Source organism: Notamacropus eugenii, chromosome 2, assembly GCF_028372415.1.
Source record: "Notamacropus eugenii isolate mMacEug1 chromosome 2, mMacEug1.pri_v2, whole genome shotgun sequence".
Taxonomy (NCBI): domain Eukaryota; kingdom Metazoa; phylum Chordata; class Mammalia; order Diprotodontia; family Macropodidae; genus Notamacropus; species Notamacropus eugenii.
This window is the reverse complement of record NC_092873.1, coordinates 10,271,587-10,283,854: the sequence shown is the minus strand read 5'-3', so window position 1 is coordinate 10,283,854 and position 12,268 is coordinate 10,271,587. Positions and strand designations below refer to the sequence as shown.

The 12,268-nt window shown below is 34.2% G+C and overlaps 1 protein-coding gene across 1 annotated transcript; it reads left to right on the top strand.

Annotated features, from left to right (window-relative positions):
• Positions 1 to 291: 291 nt before the first annotated feature.
• On the top strand, positions 292 to 10,719 carry LOC140524348 (uncharacterized). The gene is made up of 4 exons (XM_072638742.1): positions 292 to 1,145; positions 3,660 to 3,809; positions 7,271 to 8,068; positions 10,586 to 10,719. Exons 1-3 carry the CDS (start codon positions 408 to 410, stop codon positions 7,880 to 7,882), a joined length of 1,500 nt encoding a protein of 499 aa, XP_072494843.1. The 5' UTR covers positions 292 to 407; the 3' UTR covers positions 7,883 to 8,068; positions 10,586 to 10,719.
• The last annotated feature ends 1,549 nt before the right edge of the window (positions 10,720 to 12,268 follow it).

Below are 12,268 nucleotides of genomic sequence, written 5' to 3'. Positions count from 1 at the left end.
TACTGAAAGTCCTTTCCAAAAACCTTGACATGTCTCAGATAGAATCATCAGTGTGAGACAGAATGTATGGAGAAAAGGAAACCAAATCTACTGAAAGACAGACAGCTTTGTGAGTTCAAAAATGGTGTCCAAATCTTCTGGTTGATGAAGCAGTTTTCAGCCGTATTCTTTCAGCAAATTGATAGAAATGGGAAAGAGGTGAAAGTCCCTCAGTTAACTTTTTCTTTAAATACACTATGCTTCTTGACCCCTTGGCGTTTCCTTTGAATTTTTAAGAAAATATCCGAATAAGTCATTTTATTTTGAATAACATTATCTTTTCTTTTCCTTATGTTTAGGTTCCTGTTAGGAATGTAAAGGAAAAATATTTGCAGGAGAAAAAGGACATCATACAGTATGAAGTTGCCATGCACAAAGTGGAATTAAAAACAGTAAAAATTAAGAATCAGCAAACCAGAAAGCACCACAGAGAAGAAACTGAAGCTTTGAAAGAGAAGAATGAGGAGCTTCAACAGGAATTACAGTGGAATAGAGAAGCATTAAGAAAAATCCGATTTCAATACAGTGGCCAAGTAAAGGTTCTGAAAGCTGAGAATGCAGCGCTGAACTCTCAATTGGAGAATGCAAAAGAAAACACAGAGAGACTAGAGAGCGAAATTGAATCATACAGGTCTCGTCTGATGTCTGTTATTGACGATTACGAGCAAAGTGAGGCGTCCAAACTAGCCCTTGAACATTCCTTTCAGGAAGCAAGAGATGAGTGGCTTCATGTACAGGACAAGTTAAACAGTGACTTGTCTAGTTTAAGAGAGAACCATGCTTTCCTTTCTGAAGAACTCTCTCAGGCTGAAAGTGGAGCCAAGAGTTTAGAAAATGAGCTAGACCATGTTCATGAATCCCTCAGAGAAAAGACATATATTGTAGAAAACACACAGAGAGAACTGAACCATGCTGAAGAGAAGGCAAAGGAACTTGAAGAAACAAATCGAGTGTTAAAGGAAAAACTCAACAGATGTAGTTTGGAAAATGAATCTCTCCAAGAAAGGTTACGTCAAATCCAGAGTGAAAATATGGTGCTTCAGCAAGCGCTTGAAGACACACAGAAGAAAGTCACGATGAAAGAAAAGCAACTGAGTGATGCTCAGGTACAGTTTATTGATCTCTTCAACAAACTTTATACTGATAGTGAAAAACAAGTTCTTCTAGTAGAAGACAGCAAGAAAGTGTTAGTCAGTGAATGTAACCACTTAGGAGAACAAATGTGTAAATATGAAATTGAGAAGGCTGAAAGAGGGTTCGGTCATTAAATGTCATACTTGGATAACGATATAGCTTTTTGAAATGAAAGTCAAAGTAATTTTAATCAAGATAATTTAGGAATTTGAATTCTCAACAGGCTGGTGAGGTTATCAACTTTCATTGGGGAAATGCTGATATGTAAGAATTGAGAATGAGAATCCATAATATGCTAAATAGAACAAGTAATGTCATGATTTTTAAGATAATATGAATGCAATAATAATTAAACATACTGTAATAAAAAGTAAGCAATGAAATTAAGAAATGAAAATAATGTGATACATAAAAATAATAACATAAAAACGAAATAAAAATAAAAATAAAAAAATGCTTTTTACCTTAAGAAGACTCAGAGTCCATGACATTTTGGTTTCATAAATATTTGTAGGGGAAATCGCTGCCTCATAAATGCAGATAATTTTTTCCATTTTAATAATTTTCCTAATATCCCATTTGAACTCTGAAATGGAATAAATTATTTCAAATGCTGAAGTTGAAGAGAGATCTTACACAAAAATGCTAGGAATTATATAACAGTTGAAAGATAAAATTTCTTGTTTGATTCTGTGGAATATTCCCATTAGACATCTCATTAGCATTTAAACATATTCCACAATATGACTAGTTTCAATTCAGACTCCTCTCAACTACCTTTTGATGCATTAACAACTGGATTATATTTGTAGTGAAATTCCGTAGTCTAGACACTATTTTTCTTTCCAAGTGAGGACAGCAATTCTATTCCGAAAGATCATTTTTCTGCATTAAACGTTAACTTTTTGGGTTAATAATCTTATTTTTTAATTGTGCTTCACTAGTAATATTTTAATGTCAGTATTTTTTTATTGTTTTACGAATAATTCTTGCTCGATGTGCAAAATTGCAAGTTCTGGAATCACGGCCGTTTAGTTGTTGAATAAGAATAACTTTACACAGTCTAATACCAGCTCTCATTTTCTGTGATTTTTCATATATACAATGAGTGTCCATTATACCATATATTGTACTGGGCAATAATTCATCTAAAAAAGTTGAAAATTTTATCTTATCCTTCCAAAGCAGAATTTAGTAACCTTATGGGAATTCAGTACATTGTGCCCATTTTACTGTCTCAACTTTACATTGTCTCCTTTTAGCCTTATGTTTTCTTCAAAATAGCTTCCCAGACTTTAGTTACAGTTAGTTTCACAAATTCCTTCATCGTGCCTAATTAGAGAAAAAATTTTGATCTCTTTTGATTTTTGGCTTCATTTGGTATTCATAACTTATGCAATAATTTGCGTTGCACTATGATGAAATTAGAGATGAATTTTTGCAGTGTATCAGTCTATACACACATGACTTTGCATCTTGCGTGTATATGTACACATACACATATGAGAATGGATGAATACGTCTGTATGTACAAAACGCTGAACTTGCAACGTGCTGTGTATAGATTAGTGGGAGAACTAGCATATTCTTTCATAGTTTCCTTTTTTTTGTCGATTGACTGAAACCAGGAGTGTAATTCCTATCTGAACAGGAACAGGAATTCTTTGAAGGCTTAGCAAAGACTCTTGAAGATGTGAACAGTGCCTAGTGACCATATTTGTTGTTTTCATTTTGGCTTTGAGCAAAACAAATCATTCATGTCAAACGCTTTTACCAAGCCTGACATGCGTACCGGTAACTACGTTCCTTCTCCCCAGTTAAACAATGAGAGGAAGGAAAATTCAAACGTTTCTTGTAGATGTCCTCCTCTTTCTAAATGTTGGTGCATAGAAATGAGGCAGTTAATTTCTCTGAAAAAAGGAATGGGAAACGATTAATGTGTCTATCAAGTACAAAAAAGTATACATTCCTCCCCCCTCATTCCAGTATTTTCCATGTGAATTTCACCTATAATATTTCAGTCCCTAGATAGCTTTTGAGGGGCTGTAATTATTCTCAAAAAGGAGTCAATGGAGACACCAGGCTGAATGTTCTGATATCTCAGGATTATACTGAGCAAGTGGAAAGTGCGCATTTGATCCATGCTAAATGAAGGTTGAGTAGAATAATCAAAAGAGCTTTCTTGTGTCAGGAGCCAAGTGTCAATCTTTTTCCCTAGAAACGACTAACGTTAGGACCTTGGGTAACTCAACTAACCTCTTTGGAGTTTCGTTTTTCTCATGTGCCACATGCGGGAATTTTGTTAAATACCATCTAAGATATTTATATCTCAAATCTATGAAAATTATGAATATGTTGATGAAATTAAATTGCATGCAGAACTATAATGACTTTTGATTTGAATTTTGAAACTATATTTATTTTATATGAGCTAATATTGCTTTCTGAAATCAGCAATAGAAATAATTTGAACACATATCTATCAGGCCAGAGAAAGACATCTTCAGCGAGAAGTTCCTGTTTCCGGCAACTATCAATCCATGAGAATGGTTTCACAACAAGTTACATCATTTTATCGAAGGAATTATGAAGAGAAGGAAAAACTACTGAAGCAAGTAGACGAAACCAAAAGTAAAGTATGTATGCAAAAAGATCAATAATTTGTTCCTGATGAATGGAAATTGTGTGCAGTGTGACATTTCCCTTTTGCTCGTCAACAGTATAAATTTTCTGAACGCTCTGTCTGTCATTTAAGTTGAATTAAAGTTAGACCTACAACCGCCACAATTTGTGCACATGAATTTCAATGCTAATATTCACTCATGATGTCGTTGACAATTTGGTTTATCTGTCCTTACACAAAGAATGAGTGTTTTTCCAAGGACCCATAAAGCCTAAATCATTTCTATGATTCTTTATGTTTAGAAAGACCTTTACCATCATTTTCTCATTTAATCCCCAAACAATGCTGTGAAGTAAAAATTATTTGTATACTTCCATTGAAACTTCTCCTTGAATAACAGGAAAAGGTTGTTTCTTCACAATTCCTAAATATGTAAATTGTACCTGCAAAATACAATTGAGAATTAAAGTAATGAGATGGATGATTTCATTAATATCTTCTAACTTCAGCAATCAGATCTCACCATGTGCATTTCTAGCTCCATACCTTCTTCACTTCTTGCTCAGTTACACGTTCTCATCTGCACTCCCCATCAAAAACCTATCTACTCTTCATCTCCAACAGGCTTGTGCATTCCAAACCCACGATATTTTTGCCATAATGCCATTGGGACTTTTCACCCCTAAGGATTTCTGAATCTCCTGAAATCCGCTTTTCATCTGATACCACCTAATTACCTAATACCGAATTGGGTATGTAAGTGAGCATTTATTGCTTTATGGTTTTCACATCTGTTGACAAACTATCACTTCCCTTTTCTAACTGTTTTTTGCCCAACTGTAATAAAGTTTCTTGAGGACAGAACAATGGATACTTCATTCTTTCTCGGTAGAACTTTGCTTTCAAAGCACACTGTCAGTAGAGGCAATTGTTATGATTGTTGTAGTACAAGTAGTACTAGTTGTAGTTCCAGTACTATTAGTTCTAGTGATAGGAGTACTTGTAGTAGTAGTCCTAGTAGTAGGAAAACAGGAACAAGGAAACTAAATGTTTATTTGTTGATTTTGCCAGCAGTTGAAAGTGGTTGGACTAAAATACTTGGAGATGTTCTAGTCTGATTTTTATAAATTTTGAATTCTCCAGACCACAAAGAGCAAAGTAGAAATTGAAAACAAAATTATTTTTCAGTTGCTCGTATTATTCTTAGAAATTTTTAAAATTAAGGTACAGTTAAGCGTACAATAGCACGACAGTCAAATTCTTCTAACCTGTTCCCTTTAATGCTAGCAAATACCTTTCTCCATTGTCAGTTGCTTTCCCACATTTCCAAGTATTTAGGTATGGATTCATCATTGTAGAAGGCACAATCTATAGTAAGAGGTATTTCGGATACTCTTCAAAACAAATTTCACCCTAGTCGTCATCATAAATTGCTTAGTAAGTACGTATCTCTTCCAAAGCAGGCAAAAAAAGAACTTTTGATGATGGGATATTTCTCCACTTAGACGTATGTTGGGGGAATTAGGGATAGAAATTTGCGTCTGGGGTTAGAAAGATTTGACTTCAAATGTGTCCACAGATTCTATCTGTGTGATCCTAGGCAAGTCACTTAATTCTTCTCCCTTTCCTTAGCCACAAAATGGGGATTATAATAGCACATACTTCTCAGTGTTGTTGGAAGAATCAAATGAGATAATGATTGTAAATCTCTTAAGGTTATGGCCTTTGTTCTTGGCACGTATTAGATACTTAAGAAATATTAGTTTCCCTGCTCCAAGGACATAAAGATCATTGTCCATTTTATACAAATAATACTACCTCCCAAATTTTGATAAGCATCTCCAAATATTGCAAAAGACTTTTCTTAACCTGTCTAATTTCAGTAGACTTGGCTTAGTTAAAAAACTATTATGAGTTCCAGTCTCATTCTTCTGAAAATTACTTTTCTTTTGAATTTGTATTCTTGAGAAATTTTTCAAGGTGTCAGAAATCAGCACTGGAATGAAATAAGTTTTGTTTCCCAAGTAGCTCCCCTATCACTCCTTGTCTTCCTTTCCCTCACCTTCTTTCTGGAAGACCTGGATTAAAATATTAACCGTCAAAAGCTTTTTGCATCAGGATGCAGTCAAGAAACTAGGTGTGAACTGACTCCTGGAAGTTACAGCAAGGAAGCAGTAATTTAGAATCCATCTTTGGTAGGAAGAGGTAGGTCAATTAATTGGCATTCTGGCCAAACTGGCACTATGTCTTGTGTAATTTCCCTGATCGCGCAAGTTTTCACTATGGAAGATTTCAGTGAAATTACAGTTTCTCCCTTGTTCAAATGTTATTTCATCAATTAGTGAATAATAATTATGTGAACAACACTGTGATAGACCCTGAGAAGTATACGAAGACTGTGTGTGAGACACGCACTGTCTTCTTGAAGAATTTTCACTCTCTCTGGGAAGTCAATACAAAAGAGAGAAAGTTCATTTGTAGCAAAAAGTAGAATTTAAACAACTACTAAGTGAACGATATTCCTGTAAGTATTTATGAAAGAAGATATCAGTACAGGTGGAAATTAGAGCAGATGGTATTAATCCATTCATGTTTTTATTAATGAGAACATTACTCGATGCAAATTGGATGAGTTAGCAGCCCTAGTGGAAGAACAATTGCTGAATACCTACGTATTATACATATATATGTATATATATATATATGTATATATATTTATACATATATATGTACATTTATATATTTATTTATATTGATATATCTGTTCCTGTGTGGATGTGTATATGTACACACAAAATTATACATGTGCACATATGGAATTACACACACATGTGTGTGTTCATATAATTATATGTCTGAAATCTGGTAAAACTGTCAATCTAAGGGGGACTTTTCCAAGATTTTGTGTTCTGCTTCAGTCCATTGCCATCCACACGACTTTCAGCAAATGGTTTTCTGTCGTTAGGCTTCTGGTTCTTGAATTATAAAATGATGTACTAACTCATCAGTAGTGTCCCCTTTTGCTCTAATAATCTATAGTTTCAAATGCGTGAACTGCACTTCTGTTCCACACTTAGCAATATAAATAAATATAAGTATTTCCCTCATAAAGGTTGTGCAAATTGTAGGTGAGATCATGTATTGAAAGTACTTTCCAGAGACCTTGAAATGTCTGAAATAGAATCAGCAGTGTGAGATAAAATGTATGGAGAAAAGGAAATCAAATATACTGAAAGACAGACAGCTTTGTCGATCCAAAAACGCGTTCCAAATCTTTGATTTATGATGCAGTTTTAAGTCCTGTTCTTTGCGCAAATTAACAGAATGGGAAATAGGTGAAACTCCCTCAGTTAACTTTTCCTCTGAAGACACTATGCTTCTTGGACCTTTGGCGTTTATTTTGAATTTTTATGGAAATATCAGAATTTATAATTTTATTTTGAATAACATTTTTTTTCTTTTTCTTATCTTTAGGTTCCTCTTAGGAACGAAAAGGAAAAATACCTGCAGAAAAAAAAGGAAATCATACAGTATGAAGTTGCCATGCACCAAATGGAATTACACACAGTAAAAATTAAGGATAAGCGCACCAGAAAGCACCACACAGAAGAAACTGAAGCGTTGAAAGAAAAGATTGAGGAGCTTCAACAGAAATTACAATTAAATAAAGAAGCGTTAAGAAAAATCGGATTTCAGTGCCGTCGACGAATAATCGTTCTGAAAGCTCAGAATGCCATGCTGAACTCTAAACTGCAGAATGCAGAACAAAACATTGAGAAACTAGAGGACGATGGGGCATCATACGCGTCCAGGTTGATTAAAATCGTTGGCAAATATGAGTTATCAAAATTAGCCATTGAGGATTCCTTTGAGGGTAAAAGAGATGAGTGGCTTCATTTAAAGGACAAACTAAACCATGACTTGTGTAGTCTAAGAGAGGATAACGGTGTCCTTTCTGAAAAACTCTCTAAGACTGCAAGTAGAGCCAAGAGTTTAGAAAATGAGTTAGACCTTGTCCATGAATCCCTCAGAGAGAAGACATACATTTTAGAAAACACACAGAGAGAACTGAAGCATGCTGAATAGAAGGCAGAGAAACTTGAAGAACCAAATCAAGTGTTAAAGGAAAAAATCAAGAGATATAGTTTGGAAAATGAATCTCTCCAAGAAAGATTAGGCCAAATCCAGAGTGAAAATATGGTGCTGCAGCAAGAGCTTGAAGACACACAGAAGAAAATCATAATTCAAGAAAAGCAAATGAGTGATGCCCAGGTGCAATTTATTGATCTCTTCAATAAAGTTTATGCTGATATTGATAAACAAGCTCTTATAGTAGAAGAGAGCAATAAAGTATTAGTTAATGCGTGAATGGAACCACTTCAGAGAGCAAACGTGGAAATATGAAAATGAGAAGGCCGCAAGAGGGTTCGCTCTTGAAGTATTTTGCTTGGATAAGTTTTAGTCGTTTTGAAATGAAATTCAATTTAATTTTTATCAAGATATCTTAGGAATTTGAATATTCGACAGGCTGGTGATGCTATTATCTTTCATTGTATAAATTCTGATATATAAGAATTGAGAGTGAGAATCCATGATATGATAAATAGAACAAGTAATATAATAATTTTTAAGATCAAATGAATATAAAAATGAAAATAAAATGTACTGTAATACAATATAAGTAATAAAGCAAACAATCGAAAGCAATTTTAAACATAAAAATAATAATATAAAAGATAAAAGTATAAAAATAATTTACAAATTCTTCTTTTAGGTAACGACACATTTTGCTTCAAGAAATCATGCAGTCCATGACATTTGGCTTAATAAATATTTGTATAGGAAATCTCTAGTATCCAAATAAAGATAAATTTTTATTTCATTAATTTTTCTATTATTCCATTTGAATACTGAAATATCACAAATTTTTTCAAATGCTGCAATTTAAGAAAAGTCTTCCAACATAATGCTAGGAACAATATTACAGTTGAAGTATAAAATCTCTTTTGAGATAACTGTGCAATATGCCCTTTACGAGTTTCATTAAAATTTAAACATACTCATCTGTCTAACTAGTTTCAATTTAGACACTTTTGAACTCATTTTTGAAACATTAACGATTGGATTCTATTTGTAATGAAATTCCATAGTCTAGCCACTACTTTTCTTTGAAATTTAGGACAGTGCTTCTATTCAGAAACATTATGATTCTTCATTAAGCGTTAATTTTTCAGTTACTAATCTTATTTTTTAATTGTACTCCACTATTTTTTCATCTCTTTTTTTATTTTTTTTTTGTGGTTGGACTAACAAGTCTTGCTCAGTTTCCAAAGTTGCCGGTTCTGGAATCACTCCTTTTAGTTCCTTAATATGAATAATTTATACAGTCTAATAGCAGATCTCATTATCTGTGATTTTTCATATATGCAGTGAGGGTCGATTCTACCACATATTGTCCTGGGTAATGATTTCATCTAAAAAATTTAAAATTTTATCTAGTCATTCCATAATAGAGTACAGTTTACTTGTAGAAATTCAGTGAATTGAGCCAATTTTACTTTCTGAACTTTACATTGTCTTCTCTTAGCCTTATGTTTTCTTCAAAAAATTTGGCGTGACTCTACTAAAATTGACTTTTACAAAGTACTTCATCTTGTCTAATTAGAAAAAACATTTGGCTTCTTTTGATTTTTGGCTTCATTTGGTTTTCATAATTTATGCAATAATTCCCCTTGCTCTGTAGTGAAAGAGGAGAAGAATTGTTGCAGTATATCATTCTATACACATACAGTTATGTTTTTCTGTGTGGATATCTCCATATACATATATGTGAACGGATGAATACGTCTGTATGTCCAAAACTCTGTACTTCTAACATGCTATGTACACATAGCGTGTAGAACTAGCATATTTTCCATAGTTTCCTGTTTCTTCTCCATTGACTGAAACCAGGAGTGTAACTCTTATCTGAACAGAGAAAGCAACTTCCTTGAAGGCTTAGCAAAGACTGTTGAAGATGTGAATAATACCTAGCGCCCATATTTGTTGTTGACATTTTGACTTTGGGCATGTTAAGTGCTTTTACCAAGCCTGACAAGCATATCAGTGCCGATGTTCATTCTCCAGCGTAAACCATGAGAGGAAAGAAAGCACAACCTTTTCTTGTAGATGTCTTTCTTCTACGGACTGGCACACAGAAATAAGGTAGTCAACTTTTCCGAAAAATGGAATGGGAAACCTTTACATTTTCTACCAAGCATAAGAAAGTGTACGTTCTTCCCTCCTCTTTCCTTTACTTTGCGTGGGAATTTCACGTAAAATGTTTTAGTGCCTAGATAGCTTTGGAGGTGGTCTCATTCTTGTCAATTAAGATGTAATGGGGAAAGCAGGCTGACTGTACTGATTTCTGAGGAGTATTCTGAGGGAGTAGAAAGATCTCATTTGCTCCATGCTAAATGGAAGTTGAGTGGTATAATCTAAACAACTTTGCTGTCTCAGGAGCCAAGTTTCAATCTTTTTCTTTCTAAACGTCTACCTTTAGGACCTTGGTTACTCATTTAACCTCTTTGGAGTTTAGTTTTTCTCACCTGCAAAATGAGGTTGTTTTCTTAATCCCTAATAGATTTCTGTCTTTCAATCTTTGATAATTATGAACATACTGAAGAAATTAAGTTGTATGCAAAATTATATAGACTTTTGATTTGAATTTTAAAATTATATTTATTTTATACGAGCTAATGTTGCTTTATGAAATCTGTAATATTAGTAATTTGGACATATTTCTATCAGGCTAGAGTAAGAAATCTTCAGCGAGAGCCACCTGTTTCCTGCAATTATCAGTCCCTGACAGGAGTTTCACAACAAGTCACATCATTTAATGAAATTGATTATGAAGATAAGGAAAAACTACAGAAGGAAGTAGATGAAACCAAAAGTCAAGTACGTATGCAAAAAGATCAGTAATTTGTTCTGGAAACAAAGGAGTGGAAAGTATATTCAGTGTGACATTTCACATTTTTAAGCAATATATTTAGTTTTAATATTCTCCAATCACTACGACAAAACTTAGATTTTTTTCCCTCCCCAAGAGCCATACAATTCTATATAGAATCTACATATACATTCCTACTGAGTACATTTTCACTGTAGTCATGCTGTGTAGAGGAACTAAAATAAATGGGAGAAATCATATAACAAACCAAAATATAACACACACACACACACACACACACACTCACACACACACAGAAATGATCTGTTAAATTCTGCGATTGAATTCCATAGTTCTTTCCCTGCATGTGGAAAGCATTTTGCCTTAGGGCACCATTGGGAATTTTTTTTTTTTTCTATGAATATCGAAGTCTACCAGAAAAAGCTCTTGCACACTTTGGTGGTTGCTGTGCACAAAGTTCTCCTGGTGCTGCTCCTCTTGCTCAGCATCAAACCATGTAAATATTTTCAGGCTTCTCTGAAGTCATCTTGCTCATCATTTCTTATAGCGCAATAGTATTCCATTACATTCATATACCATAATGTCTTCAGCCATTCCTCAATTGATGGGCATCCCCTTGATTTCCAGTTTTTGGCCACTACAAAGAGTGATGCTGTAAATATTTTTGTACATGTGGGGTCCTTTCTCATTTTTATTATCTCTTGGGGATACAGTCATATTGCTGTATATTGCTGGGTGAAGGGGTATGCACATTTTTGTAGCCCTTTCGGCACAGTTCCAAAGCGCTGTCCAGAACGGTTGGATGAACTCACAGCTCCACAAACAATGAATTAGTGTTCCAACTCTCCCACATCCTCTCCAACATTTATTATTTTCCTGTTCTGTCATGTTTGCCAATCTAATAGGTGTGTTGTGGTACCTCAGAGTTGTTTTGATTTGCATCTCTAATCAAAAGTGGTTGAGAGCATTTCTTCTATGATTATAGGTATCTTTAATTTTTTCCTCTGAAAATTGTTTGTTCATATCCTTTTACCATTTATTAATTGTGGAATGACTTGTATTCTGGTACATTTGACTCAGTTCTCTATATACTCTAGAAATGAGGCCTTTGTCCCCAACATTAACTGTCAAAATTCTTTCCCAATGTACTACATCCCTCTGAATCCTGATTGCATTGGGTCTAGTTGTGCAAAAACTTTTCAGTTTAGTGCAATCACAATTATTCACCTTTCCCTTCATAATGCTTACTGTCTTTCCTTTAGTCAAAAACTCTTCCCTTCTCCATAAATCTGATAAATACACTATTCCTTCCTCCTTCACTTTGTCCATGATATCAATCTATATCCCTAGATCATGTACCCATTCATTCTTGTGCATGGTGTCATGAATTGGTCTATGCTTAGTTTCCACCACATTGTTATCCAGTTTTCCCCGCAATTTTCTCGAACAGTGAGTTCTTATCCCAGAAGGTAGGGGTCCTTGAGTTTATCAACCCAGAGACTGCTATATTCATTGCCTGC

Excerpts from the sequence above, each read along its gene's own strand:
- LOC140524348 (XM_072638742.1), top strand. The coding sequence starts at position 408 with ATGCACAAAGTGGAATTAAAAACAGTAAAAATTAAGAATCAGCAAACC. Across the intron at positions 1,146-3,659 it reads AGCAACTGAGTGATGCTCAG|GCCAGAGAAAGACATCTTCA; the intron begins GTACAGTTTATT and ends CATATCTATCAG. Across the intron at positions 3,810-7,270 it reads TAGACGAAACCAAAAGTAAA|GTTCCTCTTAGGAACGAAAA; the intron begins GTATGTATGCAA and ends TCTTATCTTTAG.